This window comes from Chanodichthys erythropterus, chromosome 3, assembly GCF_024489055.1.
Source record: "Chanodichthys erythropterus isolate Z2021 chromosome 3, ASM2448905v1, whole genome shotgun sequence".
NCBI lineage: Eukaryota > Metazoa > Chordata > Actinopteri > Cypriniformes > Xenocyprididae > Chanodichthys > Chanodichthys erythropterus.
In genome coordinates, this window is record NC_090223.1 from 37,537,377 (window position 1) to 37,555,253 (window position 17,877).

At 37.9% G+C, this 17,877-nt stretch overlaps 1 protein-coding gene across 1 annotated transcript; it reads right to left on the bottom strand.

Annotated features, from left to right (window-relative positions):
• Positions 1–14,473: 14,473 nt before the first annotated feature.
• On the bottom strand, positions 14,474–17,278 carry LOC137017657 (protein phosphatase 1 regulatory subunit 29). The gene has a single exon (XM_067382121.1). The coding sequence runs from the start codon at positions 17,276–17,278 to the stop codon at positions 14,579–14,581; it is 2,700 nt and encodes an 899-aa protein (XP_067238222.1). The 3' UTR covers positions 14,474–14,578.
• Positions 17,279–17,877: the final 599 nt, after the last annotated feature.

Consider the following 17,877-nt stretch of genomic DNA (forward strand, 5'->3'; position numbering starts at 1 on the left):
TTAACAAAGTCCCTCGATTCAAGATAAAAACGTTTAATAGTCTATTAAACGTATTTATTTGCTCAACCACAAGAGTTGCTCATATCATTGTCAGACTTTAGACGCGCAATTTAGTCTTTTGAAAACTACACTTTATGAGAGCCGTGCGATATAAACAACCGAGCACACAACCTGAGGCAATGTAAATGGCATTCTTCACTTAGTTACAATGTTGTGTACTGTGTGTTTGTGTCTGTGCGCTGAACCAAATAATAAGAAAACACAATATGACTGAAAGAAATAGGCATATGCATATGGCACACTTACCTGGAAACACTTTAGTAGTTTTGAAGTTGTCATCTGGTTGGACTCTACAGGATATCCGAGCGACGCGTGTGTCGCATTCTTTAGTGGCCCACCTAGAAACAAATACCGTGACCGACGCCAAACCCCCTCGTAGAAGATGAACGCTGTTGTGTTTATAACTGTGACAATGAGCACTTATCAGGATAAACTAAATGCTGGATTTTCAAAAGTATGAGAAGTTTGCGGCTCCATTGTTGCAGTAAACTTGCACAACACTCTTGAATTAATAATTTATTAGATACATGCTGGTCTGTTATTGCAGGGACATTGACTTTACATTTTCATGCCCCTAAACATGACACGGAACTAAACGAACTGTGATTGGTTGCGTTATATGCAGTCAAACGTCCTCTTGGGCTGTCCTTGGCCAATGAAAGCACATACATTAAAGGGTTAGTTCACCCAAAAATGAAAATTCTGTCATTTATTACAAACCCTCATGTCCTTTCACACCCCTAAGACCTTCATTCATCTTCAGGACACAAATTAAGATATTTTTGATGAAATCCGATGGCTCAATGAGGCCTGCATTGAGAGCAAGATAATTAAAGGTGCCCTAGATTCAAAGATTGAATTTACCTCGGCATAGTTGAATAAGAGATCAGTACATGGAAATGACATACAGTGAGTCTCAAACTCCATTGTTTCCTCCTTCTTATGTAAATCTCATTTGTTTAAAAGACCTCAGAAGAACAGGCGAATCTCAACATAACACAGACTGTTACGTAACAGTCGGGATCATTAATATGTACGCCCCCAATATTTGCATATGCCAGCCCATGTTCCAACATTATGAAAGGCATTAGACAAGGGCAGGCAGTAACGTCTGGATCTGCACAGGTGAATCAGCAAGAACAACAACAGCGAGAAATGGCAGATGGAGCAATAATAACTGACATGATCCATGATATCATGATATTTTTAGTGATATTTGTAAATTGTCTTTCTAAATGTTTCGTTAGCATGTTGCTAATGTACTGTTAAATGTGGTTAAAGTTACCATCGTTTCTTACTGTATTCACGGAGACAAGAGCCGTCACTATTTTCATTATTAAACACTTGCAGTCTGTATAATTCATAAACACAACTTCATTCTTTATAAATCTCTCCAACAGTGTAGCATTAGCCGTTAGCCATGGAGCACTATCAAACTCATTCAGAATCAAATGTAAACATCCAATTAAAGACTCTACTTACGCGATTAGACATGGTGCATGACGAACACTTTGTAAAGGTCCATTTTGAGGGTTATATTAGCTGTGTGAACTTTGTTTATAGCTGTTTAAGGCAAGAACAAGCTCTGTGGGCGGAGAGCACAAGATTTAAAGGGGCCGCGCAGCATAAATCGGCGCGTTTATAATGATGCCCCAAAATAGGCAGTTAAAAAAATTAATAAAAAAAAACTATGGGGTATTTTGAGCTGAAACTTCACAGACACATTCAGGGGACACTTAAGACTTATATTACATCTTTTGAAAACATGTTCTTGGACACCTTTAACACTTTCAGATGCCCAGAAAGCTACTAAAGACATATTTAAAACAGTTCATTTGACTACAGTGGTTCAACATTAATGTTATAAAGCGACAAGAATACTTTTTGTGCACCAAAAAAACAAAACAAAATAGTGACTTTATTCAACAATATCTAGTGATGGGTGATTTCAAAACACTGATTCATGAAGCTTCGAAGCTTTACGAAAATTTTGTGTCGAATCAGGGGTTCAGAGCGTGTATCAAACTGCCAAAGTCACTAGATATTGTTGAATAAAGTTGTCATTTTGGTGTGGGTTTTTTTTTTTTTTTGCACACAAAAAGTATTCTTGTCGCTTCATAACATTAATGTTGAACCACTTTAGTCACATGAACTGTTTTAAATATGACTTTAGTAGCTTTCTGGGCACTGAAAATGTTAATTATCTTGCTGTGAATGCAGGCCTCACTGAGCCATCAGATTTTATCAAAAATATTTTAATTTGTGTTACGAAGATTAACGAAAGTTTTACGGGTGTGGAACGACATGAGGGTGAGTAATTAATGACAGAATTTTCATTTTTTAGGTGAACAAACCCTTTAAGATAATGGTAGTAATGTAAGTTTGAATATGGCTTGCAACATTTTCCAACTATGAAAAGGCAATAAAAATTATTACTTTAAAATAAGCCAAACAGACAAGACTATAAATATAATTTAATATTTTATTAAATAATATTTGATATATATGCAAAAAACAGATATATAATGTCAGATACAGACTGAAATATAGGGAAAGAACAACCCCAAAGACGAACTTAAATGAGCTATAATCTTTTCATAAGTGTGAGCGTGAATCCGCCCATGCCTCTAAAACCGTCTGCACAATGACACACTATATTCAGAGTAATTGCATGGTGTCACAGAGGCGTTTTCCCCCTCTCAGGAATGAAAAGAGCTGCCGGCTGCACTGCTGGCTCTACAAATGCAGATCATTCCTCACCACTGCTGTACCTCTGGACTATTTTGCCTTATCTGTGAAAAACACTAATCATAAGAGAACTTTAAATAAATGAATGAATAATATTTGAAAAGCTGAATATGTAATTGTTGCTAATATTTCTGTGGGCAGTAGTCACATTAAGGTTAAAGAGGTGTGTTGCATTATTCATACAGTTGGTTCTCTATATTGCCATGGGCAAATCTGTTGACCTCATCCTGTCCACAAGCAGTTATTGTGGAGCTGAGTACAGCACTTAACTTATAAGACCCTGTGCTCTGACCGCTCTCTGTGTCTGGATGTACAGTGGCCCCATAATATTTGGACACTTAAATAGAAGTGCATTTATTTATTCTGCTATGACTTAGCTAGCTTTCAAAAGTTTCAAAGTGATTTTATTGTCAGAGCAGAATAACCACAGGCTCATCACATTATGTGCTTCATTAACATTTTACAACAAGAAAGTATCACACACACACACACACACACACACACACACACACACACACACACACACATATATCTATATATATATATATATATATATATATATATATATATATATATATATATATATATATATATATATATACTTAACACATCTTTCCCGAAATCCCCTATTTCTTCCTACTGTATGAAATATTGAGGGGCCTGATGAAGTCTTGTAGGGTCATTCTCAGCTCAGGAGAATATTCTCCACTTCACCTCACCTCACCGTCCTCCAGGGACTTCCTCCATCTGTTCCAAAGGTTAATGCTTGAACAAGTCAACCATGAATCAACTCTGCTCTGACTATGTTCATGTTCTGGCACTGTAACACCTGTGATTCAAAGCATCTTGCAAGACTAATTACTGTTCATTCTCTCAATAACTGTCTAACAGTTTGTGGAGTTTATTACTCAGAAGTCACTGAATTTATCTGTGACCGGTCTAACTTTACACTAATGAATTTTACTCTTATACACATGACAGATGCATTTATCCATTCAAGATATATATTTTATCAGTGCATTCATTGGGAACTGAACCCATGACCTTGACATGGCATGATTTCATGCTCTGTTTGAGTTGAGTAACATAAATGAATCATACACTACCATTCTAAATCTTATTAAAATGCCATTACTCCAGTCTTCAGTGTAACATGTTCCTTCAGAAATCATTCAAATATGCTGATTTGGTGTTCAAGAAACATTTCTTATTATTATCAATGTTGAAAACATTATATATATATATATATATATATATATATAAATATATATATATATATATATATATATATATATATATATATATATATATATATATATATATATTTTTTTTTTTTTTTTTTTTTTTTTTTCAACATGATCTGACCATGTTTTGCTTAAGTGTTATCTGACATAATTAAGATACATTTTTTTCTGACACAGTTTAACTCTGAGATCTTGTCATATTTTATTATTTTATCTTGTCATATTTTATTGGATTATATATATATATATATATATATATATATATATATATATATATATATATATATATATAATCCAATAGATTACAGAAGTTTTGAAGTTATATATATATATATATATATATATATATATATATATATATATATATATAATCCAATAGATTACAGAAGTTTTGAAGTTATATATATATATATATATATATATATATATATATATATATATATATATATATATATATATATATATATATATATATAATCCAATAGATTACAGAAGTAAGTGTGTCTGTAGGAAAATACTGATAACAAGATTTTAACTGGTTGGTGGTTTAACTATTCAAAATAAACTTCAGTAAATGGTTCACCAATTTTCTGTTCATTTAATAACTTTGTAGCATTTTATAATCTAGTTTTATTGTGCACAAATGAATCTCCTCTGTGATTGTAGCAGTTAATATGAGCCCGCTTTGCACATCCATTACAACTAATCCATTTCTGCCGAAATACATAAAACAGCTTATTGCACTGAGGCATTCTACATCTTTCCCTTTCACCAGCATAACAGAGTGGCTCTTTAACCACAGTAGGTCTTTTCAGTTTATTTTTAATATTGTCAAATATAAGTGCATAAGTTTCATATATATTTCAATATAAGTGTAGTAATCTATAACGTCATTACAATACATATATTTTCAGATGAGTCTTTTAATCCAGAGGGGCTTTTGGCCCTTTGCACCCTTCATAATTTTAAAAATGCACTTCTTCTTGTAGACATTTCCATTTTCTTTGTCTTTCTTTCAGCAGCTTTGAGGTCTTCATTAGCAGCATGACTGAAACTCTGTCTCTCCTACAGGCATGAATGATTTATCCTGGTCAGGACATTCATATCCACCCTGCTGTATCACCCCCTCATCAATCATGCACTCCCACACAACATTTTTAATTGCCTCATAATTTAGTGGGCTTTGTGTGTTGATGACTTAATGTATGTTTGATGGCACAGAGAACAGAGAAGGATGCATGGACTTACTGGAAATTTGTTCTTCTGGCTGCTTCTGCTTTCTGGTTGTTAAATGAGGTGCATTTTGTTCACTATCCACTCTCTTTCTCTAGTTCAGAAGTTTTTTTGTTTGTTTGTTTGAAAGAGTAAAATGTACTTTAATATAAAGGCTTAAATAACCTCATGCATTTTCTTCTATAATCCTATTGGAAAATGGAGTCTTTTGTAAAGGCTTATGTGATCAAAGACCTCAAGAAAATGTACAAAGAAAACAATACTGGAAGGAAACAAAAGACGAAATTAAAAGAATATACAATGAGAGGACAAAGGGGAAAGATAAATAAAAATATATATTTTTAAGAAAAATAAGTAAATCCATTAATAAGATTCATGTGCTCTCAAATAGCTCAGCTGCTCATTGCCCGCAGACGAGTCTCTGCAGAGGTTACGCCATGATGGGATCATAGTGTTTCTTTTTATTTTGATCTCCTGCTCTCTTCACTGCTTCTTCTTTAGGCCACATATTATATTTTAGGAGGTTTTTTTTCCTTTGAGTGAGACTGTTAGTAGTGCTTTCCTTAGAAAAGTGGAGAGAAGGGACGTTCCTGTGGTGAGGGAACGGGCAGAGGGACATCTCAAATTTCACTTTTAATTTACAGTTCATTCTAGTCAATGTTCAGTTAGCACGAGTCACAAAGGAATCATTTATGCTTTTGGAAATTCATAAAAGTTTGATCACACAAATTCACAAACCATCTGAGAGAAAATGGCAAGGGCTTTCATTAATTTTTACACATTTTTGTTCAAATCAGGGTGCAAAGGCTTTTAACAATCCTCCGGGAAATGAAATTGCAGTGTATGAGCACTTGAGTTATTCATCAAATGATGCTAAAATGATTGAGAAGAGCATTATAACCTGGCATATATCCAAACAGGAACCCCAAAGTTAACATATTTTCCAATAATTTCTTTCGTGCCATCTGCACAATGAAGATCGCTCCACCATTATTTGAACGAGCTACCACTTTTATTGCAGTTTCATTGAATTGATATTAGGCTGCCTTTCAGAACGTCACATAAAAAAGTAACTGTCGAGATGTTGTAGGTGTTGATCAGATCTCTCCTGTTCAAGTGGGCAGCTTTTGGCCAGAATAAGCTGCAAAGTAAAGTAACATTTATGCCAGTGTTGCAATGGTGTGAGATGCTCCGTATGTATTACAGTTCTCATTATTTTTTTTATCTGCCATTCAAGTAAAGATTTTAAACTGAGCAAAGGAGTCGCATAGCAGCTTTCTTTGACAACACTCGTGGTTAAGGCAAAACAAAAATGACAAGAGATGCCGAATTCCAATGCATTTCAAGGATATTTGGTTGTTTTTTGTGTGAATAAAACAGTGACCGCAGCTTTTTTTATTACAAATTTATTGCAAATATAGAAATAGATCTTTTGTACAGAATTTGTGGTGGAGAAGATGTAGGATATAATTACCAGTAAAATAAATGTAAGTAACCCATTTCAGAGGCTTTTTTTCATCACATCAAAGAAATTGTGTCCTTTTTGAAATCCATTCCGTAGATAGAAAGAGAGGCAAAGAAATATACAGCCGATCTGAAGAAAACATTGTTGATGAGGTTGATAAAATTGCTGAAATTCATTTACAATTCTGTCAAATCCTGCAGTTGAAAACTCAGCTATGATGTCCAATATCAAACTATTATAAAGCTCACAGTTCAGAGCTCTTTTGTGTGTTGCCATGGAAAAGCTTTGGTTTCCACTTGCAAAAAAACCCCCAAAAAACAGTCAAATGTTTCTTTTTTCCCCCCTCACATTTTTGCCTTTTGGTTCAGATCAGAAACTTACACTCGAGCAATAAAACGCTGTGTGACCGTATATTGTGCATGTATAGTGCTCTGACCTGAAGAGCCATTGGCAAGAGTCCAGACATGATGAGCTTGGTGTTGTGGTTTGGCTGTTGTGGCCAGCCTTAAATAATCAATGCAGACCTCTTCATTCAGTCGCTTTAAATAGAGAATGACATCCTCCACAGCCTCCAGAGACTACAGCCTCCCAAACGGACCATCCCTTCTCTAAGTACCTCTCTTTCACTGCCCATAGACTATTCCTCCCACTGGCTTCTCAGAAACGTTGAAACATTCATTCATTGATGTTTGCTTTATCATTGATCCAATGAGCAGCCGAGCACGGGAGAATGTTTTTCTCAAGAAGAGGCGAGGGGCTACTGCGGGACACCTGCAAGGTTAATGTAGTGGATATGCCGTATTCTCTCATTTATTGATCTGGAGTCTGCTGGGCGGCATTGAGTTCTGCAGAGGATGAATTGACCCAGCTAGGATCTCACTTTTCTTTTTCATTGCAGAGAAGTAACAATAAGCAATAAAGGTCTTATTTTGGCACTAAACAAGACTGACCAATATATCCATTTTTTTTTTTTTGTTGGCAACTGTAAAGCAGAATACGAAGCTTTCCCATGGCATCGTTTCAGGCAGTTTTTTTCCTCAGTTTGAAACTGTAATAAGAATTCCATCGACAGCAATGGAAGTAGTTCAGCATCCTTGAGGTAATAATAAACCTCAGTATCATCCCTCAAAATGATGGCAAGTCCTGACAATATTTCAATGCCTAATTTTTGCTTTGTTATTTCCACTCAATATACACAACAATATAAGTCATCTCTTTGAAAAATACAGAAAATCATGCAAACATAACACTTTGTTTCTTTTTCTGCCACTTTCTATGGTCTCTGATTGAATCAGATCTGGATAACAGGGATCACTGCATTAAAAAGCTATACAATAAGATCACCCGAAACCTCCCATCCTGAAACATAATAACAACAACAATTACAACTAGAACTTCAGTGACCAAAAAAATAAATAAAAATAAAATAAAAAAATCACATTCACAAATTTTTCTACTATTTACCCCCCTGTTTTTGGAACAGGAAATCATATTTATTAAAGGAGGGCTAATAAAGCAATTGACAAGAAATTAAAATGCAAGCTAATAATTGTAATAAAGGTTCCTGAGCCGCATTTTGGGACAGGTGAAGGCTCAAAGATGCTTTCAAGAGCACACAGACAGACCCACCAATCGCATGCCAACATCATGTGAGGGGATTATTATACTGGAGGATTAAAACAAAATGAAACACAAAAGGCTCTTGTCACCCTTTTGTACATTTGACCTCAGGTTCAGCAAAACGCATTATTGGAGTGTTGAAATTGACTGTAAAAATAATCACTCAGACCTGAACTCCCACGAGTAATGAAGGTCCCCCCTCACATGACTAGTCAAATACCATACTCTTTTTCTCTGTAAGCCCAACTTGTTGGACGCTTGCAGCTGCAAGATAATAATCATATAAAGTCCAACACTACTGTTGCATCAGCCGACAAAACAAACAAAGTCTTAGTGCACCTTTTAAAATATGGTTTCATTAAACTTCCTCTGTTCCTCCCCATTGTACGTTAAACTGCTGTCTAAAGGTATGGGAGTGATATCTTGATATGTTGGCCTGTAGAAGGATAGACAGAGACTGCAGAGGGAATGAGTGGAAGATTACAGGGACATCAGGCTGATGGAGTCTGAAGTTAATTGAGAATTGAGTGATGGAGGGGGATGAAACAGTACCCAGGATTAACTGGTGTGATCCCCTAGTGTGAATAGCTGGGAAAATCCTAGTTAGCTCCTTTGATATTCCCACTTGTCTACTAAATGTTTCCCACGATTTCTGAGCGACAGTGTGAAGCTGTTAATGGATAGTCCATCCAAAACGTACAATTCTGTCATTATTTACATTAAAAAAAGGCTTATTAAATGTAACTTTCTTCTGTGGAATGACAAAAAAGTGATTTTTTTTAAAAAGAATCTCAACACAGATTTTCCAAAACAAAACAAAACAAAACAAAACAAAACAAAACAAAACAAAACAAAACAAAACAAAACAAAACAAAACAAAACAAAACAAAACAAAACAAGACAAAAAACAAAACAAAACAAGAAAACACACCCTGAAGGTGAGTATTATTTTCACTTTTGGGTTGAACTATCTCTGTGTACTGAACCAACGAACCACACACCAGCATTTGAATCTAATTCGACCATGATCTCAAAAGCAATTCAGGCTCTTTAATCATCTAAGGTTGTTTGATCGTGCATGCATTAGCCTTTCTTTCTTCACAACATTACAGATTGTGTCGTTTACTCATTCAAAGCTCCAGCCACTATCAGGTTGGTGCAGCTTGCGTACTCTCTGTTCCTCTCTCTCCTCTCAAAGTACTCCTACCCACTTGCTGCATCATCTCCAGTCCTAATTTGCTGTCTCCTCCTGATCCTGAGTGTTAAATGTGTTTTTCATCACCATCGTAACGACATTCTCCGACTCACTTTGATGAGATCATTCAGAGTTAACCCCTCTCTCCTGAACTTCTGTCTCAGGATCTTCTTCAAATCAATGCATACTTATGTCTCTCCATCACCGTCGAATAAAAAGTATGCCTTTAATTAGGTTATTAAAGCCCATGGGTTGCGTGTTGGAGAAGCACAGCAACCGGCTCTTTAATTGTCTCTTCTAGCTCTAAACCGTCACATGTATCCATCCTGCAGCATGTTTCTCGCAATCCTGCCATGTTTTCCTCATCGCAGTCAAACCAACGGATTTCAGGGGACATATGAGAGAAAAGAACAAACAAGCGGAAAATATCAGAGAGAAAACATGGCAACATGGCAGTGTGGTGCTCTTCTGTGTAAAATGGGAGAAAACGACTTAAAAGCTTCATAAAAGAGGCACAATTATCCTGACTCCAGAGACCCTCAGAGTGATTTTCTCTAGGCTTCTTCTGAGCATGAACAAAGACAGGCAAAGTCAACGAGGAGGACCTTCAAAGAGACAGAATACGTTTTGTGGTCATTTGCAGTAGATTTAGTGGCATAATAAGCCTGTCAAACAATATTTGGTCCTGAGTAATTATTAAGTCAATTAAATATGGATTCTGTTCTTGTAAAATGAATTACTTCTAAATATCTCCATTACAAACTGAGAACTGCAATACAAACAAGTAAAGCCTTTGGATTCAAAGTAACCTTATAGTCTCAGAAAGTTAATTACCTCCAAAAGTTTCACCTTCGTCACTCTCTTGCCATTACAAGGCCGTAACAAAGAAAGGAGGCTGGAATGAAAATCTTGTTTCAAAGCATTAATCCATATCTCTTTTGCTCACTTCAAGCCAATCTCCTTGCACAGTGTCTACCACTAAAAGGAGGCTAAAGAGCTTAGAAAAAGTAAAAACTGCTGTGGAAGAGTAATCCACTTTACGCTCTGTGTAATATTGCTGAAAGCTGACAATGCTTAATGTCAAAGTATTTTCCACCCTTAATACAACCAACTTCCTTCCTTAACACAACTATAGTGAGAGGGCCTTCAGTGTAAAAAAGGCAATTTAAATATGACAATATGACACCAAACGTCATAAATTATGCAACAGCATCATACCTGTATATCCTGTCTTGTGATACTGAATGGTTACGGTGAGTGAAATACAAGCAACTGCACAGATCACCAATTCATTCGTGAAGACAACAAAAAGAGCTGGTATCTACAGTCAACATGACACTCAAAAAACAATTTTCAGGAATTTCTGAATGACGAATTGATAGCCAAATCAAGATGTTGACAATAAGACTAGCATAGAGCAGGAATAATGACACTTTAGAACAGGATTCATAAGAAGAGACAGACACATGCATTATTCAATCCCTCACAAACATTAGGATTCCGAGAGGCGAAACTCTGATCCCAACCATCCACTGCGATTAATTTGATGTAGAAGAAAGTGGCATTGCCATAAAATGACTATCTTAGCCTGTTAGCTCTGTAGTAGGATAGTAATCAAACACAAATTTGGCTGAACTGGGGAATTATCCGTGATATGTCAAGCAAAGATTTAAAGGCCAAGTAAATCAAAGAAAGAAAGGATGTATTATGTACTTAAAAACAGTGCTTGAATAAAGGTATGATATAAAATGTTATTTGGTGGAGGGAGACCTTAACTTGAAGTAATTGATTTGCTTGTTTGTCCAGAGTGAATGGGAAAATATTGAGGGAATGTTGCAAGAGAATGACCTTGAGCAAGATAACAGCATGAAGAACGACAGTCTTACTCCCCCAGCAAAGAAAAAAATAAAAACAAAACAGTATGTACACATTTTCTTAAACAATTAATACAAACAAATCTTACAGATGCCATGCCAATTGTATTATAACTCCCTCTTTTGTTTTTCAACCTTGAATTCATAGCAAAAATGGCTGACAAGCATTTGTACAGGAGTGCAAGTCTTTTTTTTTTGTTTGCTTTCTTTTTTTTCTTAGTCAATGAGGGGAGGCACAATAAAAAACATATTTAAAAACATAAAGCTGAGCATCAGATTTCACTGTTATAAAAAATGAACAGTCATTTTTGATTGAGTGTTCATGGTTAGCTCCTTAGGATCAGTCCAAGTGGTTTTAAAATCAAGTTCATATAAGGAAAATGTCACAGTAAGCCTCCGGTAGCAGTCCTTTGTGGGTCCATTTCAGTAGCCCAAGAACGATTTGTCCAGTTAGGGTCCATTCTCTCTAAATGACCTGTGTACAATGTCTTCTTTAATTACACACAGAGCCCTAATAATCCACATATGTCATAGCTGCTGCTGCTCCTCTGTGTAAACCATCAAGCATCCTATAAACAACCTTTTGTCATATACCTTGGACTGGACCTCTGATTTTTTTTAAAGCCCTCGAAAAAGAGAGAACCAAAGAGACATTGTGCCTGAGTGTATGTCCAATGTTGGCAGGTATCAATCACATATTTACAATGAAAAACCTTAATCAAGAGATATGGTAAGAAAGATGTCATATGAACATGTATTTACAATGAAAACCCATATTAAATAAGGGATATGGTATGATTTACAGAATATGAACCAACCAAACAAAAACTACTCTTTTGAGATCCTAACAAATAATGGACTCTTTTACTGAAGGCACAAAAACACCTGATGCAGAATAAAGAGAATGAAGAGGTTTGCCGGCTAATGCTAACCCTAACCTTCATATGAGTTGTTTGCATTTTGTTTAAATCTAATTTATCGCATGATTTTCCAACTAAATATCTCCACACACGAGTTTCACCAATAGTGATGTCAAGTTCAGTGCCCGTGACAAAGTGCTCAGATCTCAGGTCAGAGTTAGAAGAATGGTTTACCTTTTGAAAAATGTTCTCACCCTCAAATATGACATTCTTTCTTGCTGAATTGTGGTTTCTTTTGCTTTTTTCCATTATAATGAATGGGGACTGCAGATTTTGAGCTCCAAAAAAGGATGCTAAAGCATAAAAGTATCTTTAAAGTGGTTTATATTATTCATATGCTATATTCCAAATATTCTGAAGACATACAATAGCTTTGAGAAACTTTGAAAGCTTCAGTCCTTGTTCATACTATATGTATGAAAAAGAGGATGGAAAACAGACTTCAAAATGTCACATCCTGTGTTTTGCAGAAGAAAGAAAGTCATATAACTCTGGGATGCCACAAGGGTGAGTAAATGATGACAGAATTTTAATGTATGGGTGAACTAACCCTTTAAGCCATGCTTTGTGCGGTTATACTTCACTGATTAAACACCATTAATTTAATTTCAAGTGTTTGTTGGATGTCTCACCTGTCATTTCATACTTACAGTAAACGCTTGTATATTTTCCCACAGTGCCACTAATCAAATTTTTTGGTTTATTGGTCCATGAAACTGTAGGCTGACTGTGGTTGCTGTGACAAGAGAGAGAGAGAGTGATCTCTTTTAATCAAATTGGAGGTCTTGGCTGCTTACCCTAGCACACTAAAGGATATAGCCTTGGTTAATTGCTAATTAGTTAGTGTAATCCAAATGGACATAATAAAATAATCACTCACAGAGGTGAAGTTAATATTATTTTCAATAAATCATACCATTAATAATGTATTATCCTTTGAGATCTCTATGTGAGATTAAGTGCTTTTGGTAAAGGAGTTTTATTATCAACGAATTGAAACCCAAGGTCAATAAATGACAAGAAGAACGTAAATTATCTATTAATTTAAAACATTTTCAATTATTTTTTATTTAATTCAATCTTGCTCTTTTTTCTGTCTTCCTTTCAATGTTAGCATCATGGATAATAATTCCCCCAATAAATAAATGAATAAATAAACAAAAACGAGCCTGGAGAAACATGCCATATAAAGCATCAGGTTAAAAGTGCCATTACAGATTCTAGGTCACTTTGCCTGTTGAATGTCTCAGTTGTCAGCATCAGGCTTCCAAAAGCCAATTAACAGACTTAACAAATTGACCTCGGGGCAGAAGAACAGAATACATAAACCTCTGCTGCCAACAGCCACTTTGTGCTCATGCTGTGATACAGGTGACAAGGTAACCTCTGATAAGCAAATGCTATTAATAATGCATCAGAGATGAGAGATGTACAGAGCTATGTCTATTTATGATCTATGCATTTTCCACAGACCCTGGTAAATCTACAGTATTTTCTCTAGCACCCCTTGCACTATTTATGCCATCCTGCTCAGCACAGCAAGCAGATGCCAAACACGGCTGACTATTCTAAAGCTCCCCTGGGAGATTCTTCTGTTTCATTTTTATCTTTTCCTTTCCTCTATTCCTTTATTTTTCACATGAGGAGTGCTATTGAAATGTAAATTTGGTTGCCCTGTGCACAGTCTCTACAATATGGATGGAGGAAACTGCTTTTAACAGGTTTGTAGAAAATCAGCACATCATTTTATCCTCCTAAAACACACACTCTTACACATTCCCGCCTAACAAATGAATGCGATGGCCAATGATTTGAGTGGGAGTATAAACAGAGATTCTCTCTCAGGCTGAATAAGGACTCAGGTTACAAAGGTCTCACTATTGATATGAACGATGAATACACATACTGAGTAAAATACAATTATTTCAATTATTGACAAATGATAAGCCCACTGGACCTTTTTCACTGAGAACGACAATTGTCAATGCTCCAAATGATATCTCTGAAAGTTATCTTATGTATGTAATGTATTCTCGGGCTCTTTTTACTCTTTCTGGCTCACTGAACAAAAACATATTAAAACAACTTCCTCAAACCCTGACAAACTTGGCTCTGTTTTGCAAACTGCAGCCATAACCCGACTTCCTCGCTCAAGTCGCTCTTCTGGTTTTTCAGGCAGTAAAGGAGACCTGCGCTGTGTATCCACGCAGTCCCATAGATTACAGCTTTTGCTGTGCCGACACACCCTTCCAGTAATCAAGGATGTCATGCAGGTCCTCCCCCTTGGCAAACTGGACCTTTTTGCGCAAGGCGTTTCCGGCTGTTACGTAACATGACTCCTCACGTGGACCCTTTCTGTGGGGACGGAAGCGCTCCCATATGCGCAAGGTGGTCTCGGAGGAGTACTCTGGACTCGAGGAGTAGCCAGAGTAATTGTGGTGACGTGGAGAGAGCTGAGAGTAGGAAGCAGCGTCTCTTTTGGTGCGTGACAGAGGCTTGAGAAAAGAGACCCTTTGGGCCGGGGAGTCATGAGAGCCCTCATAGTAAAGGGCAGGGACTGAGTGACGATGCTCGGCACAGTGGTAGTCTGGGTGCACCTCCAGGTGTTGCTGAAGGCCCATCCCATCTACAGTACCACCGTCGATGCTACAGCCACCACCACCACTACCTACTAAAGGGAGCCTCTCCAGGGGCTCACCACACCCCAATGGGCTGCCCTTGTCTGCATATTGGCAGGGATCTGGGCTGTGGGGTTCTGGAACATCTAGGCTGTAAACACGACCTCCTTTCCCACTGGAAGGGCGGCAGTGCCTCTTGGAAGAGGAAACGATGACAGCTGCATCTGCACTCATCTGTCTTTGAATAGGCCTCACTGCAGAAGCTGGGGGTGGTGGACGATATGGTGGTGACACAAAGCCACCCCCTGTGATCCCAGGTCTCTCAGACAGAGGAGCAGAGAAGGGAAGAGGGGGTGGAGGAGGGATTTTCGGGGAAGGTAGGACTTTGCATGTATCACTGACACTAGTAGAGATGGGAATCAGTCCTCTGGTTAGGGAGGAGGTAGAGGTAGGTGGCGGTGAGGTGGGACCACTTGCTGTGGTGGAAACAGTAGAGGCAACAGAGTCCAGCTTGAGGGCATCAATGCAGTTGTTAATTATCTGGTTGACCTTGTCAACTTCCATTGCAATGGTTGAAATCTCGGATGCTGATCCCCGGCCATCATCATCTGAATCATCACCCAGGTCACTCCCATCATCCCCCCTGAGGTCTTCCTCCCTAACACCATGCATCATAGCTCCATCTCTCCCCCTTTCATCTCCTCCTACAGAGGTCCTAATATCCATATAGTTGCCCTTATTGGCCATGGCCTCAGAGAAAGCAGTTGCCATCTTCTCTACTTGAGGGATGGAGGACAGACGTGAGGAACTAGTGTTTGCAGAACCATGGCCAAGCATGGCAGAGCTGGATGAGGAGGACATGGGTAGCTTTCCATGGTGATGCTGATGGTGGCTCTGCTCGTGGAGTTTCTGGACAGCTGCGGGGTCATTTGCAACTGCTGCTGCCACCTCTGGACCATATCGCATTTCCAGAATGGTTTTCTTCACACAGATGGATTTTTCTTTCTCTTCTTGTCTGCGACGTCTTCGTAGGCAGTAATAGACAAACCCAAGAACAATGAGCATTCCGAAGAGGCAGCCAACAATGGTCATGATGTAGTGGGTGGTCGTAGAGGGTGGAGGCATCAATTCATCTGGATTTGGAGCTCGGGTAGCGAAGTATAAACAAGTGTGGTTGTAGCGCTGTGAGTTGCGTATAGATGCCACGCAGAAGGTATAGTTGGTGTTAGGTTTGAGCTTATTAAGAGTGATCATTTCCTTTTTATTCTTCAAGTTCATTACATCTGACACAAAGCTCTGATTGTACTGTACCAGGATGTACATTTTGCTGTATGGCTTTGGAATCTGGATCAGAAGGGATGCAGAGGAAAGAGACACATGTTGCAGTTTGATGCTGGGACTAAATGCATTGTCAGATGAGGAGGAAGTTGTGGGCTGATGGTATGGTCCAATGTGGTCAAACATGTCAGGTCCCATGCCTGAAGAATCAGAATCAGGTGGCAGAGACGTCATCCCAGGAATCAGCACCCCATCCCGGCACACAGAGGAAAGGATGTTGCGAGCACTCCGTCCATGCCCGGCAACAGGACTTAGCAACGGATAGCCAAACAACTCCCGTGGGGTCTCGCACTGAAGTCGATCATAGGTGTGTGTGACATTGTTGAAGACCTCTAACCAGGTGAGGAAACTGTAGAGCTCACATCCGCAGTGGAAGGGGTTTCCTGCAAGCTCACATCCCATGAGCCTGCCCAACACAGTGAAAGTCGATGGGTCCAGCCGGGCAAGCTTGTTCGATGACAGATCCAGGTTGCTGAGGCTGGGGCACTCCCAGAATGCATTAGTGGCAATGACTTCTATGAGATTGTGCTGCAAGAAAAGACACTGCATACGCCCCAGACCTCGCAACATGCCTTCTGTCAGGTTGGTTAACTTATTATATCCAAGTTGCAGGACCTGTAAATTTGCTTGACTTGCAAAAGCACCGTCTTCAATGTACGAGATCTCATTCTTGGTGAGGTTGAGGTCGGTCAGGTTTGTAAAGCGACTCAAGGAAGTGAAAAAAATAGCTTTGATCTTGTTCTCATTGAGCCGCAAGTCATGTACTGTGTTGTTGATGTGCTGTGGGATTGTCTCGTACGGTGGCTGGTTCTGGCTGCAGATGGCCAACCACACATAGCCTTTATCCCCCTCGATCAGCCAGCAGTCACCTCTGACCAATGCTGGCGGGCATAAGAGAAGGAAAAAGGGAAGTACGAGGAGGGTGGTACAGGAAGGAGTGAGGGCAGACAACAAACTCTTCATGATTGGAGTGGAAGGGGGTGTTTTAAAATAAAGGGAAAACAATATTGGATTCTTTTAAGAGTTTGTTATTGACAGTACAGAAAATATCTTTCACGTATGCAAAAAAAGGATCTCCTTTTGGGCTGTCAAAGCTGTTGGCTTGCCATGGTTTTTAACAGAGTCCCCATATTTGCTCATATCCAGTTTAGCTGAGTTAGTGCCTGATACATTTTCAAACTGATCTTGACTTGAAGAACAGCTGCCGGAGTCTTCTCTGATGAATCTGTCAAATAATAAAAAAAAAGACATATGAGCTTAATAATTTTATATAAAATATAGAACATAAAATATAAAACAAAAATATTAAATTTAACAGAATATATAAACAGATTTTTTAAAACCAAATTTTACAAGACATTTATAAAACATAACTCAAATTTTAAAGGAACACATTTGGATATTCATCACTATAAAACTGAATATGTAGCCACTACAAACATATGAGTCATAAAACACGACACAATAACATTCACTAATGGATTCTGCATAATAATGGAAGCCACTTCAGTAACTCTTGAGTATCTCAAATCTATGTATGCCTTAAATCAAAAATTTAATTG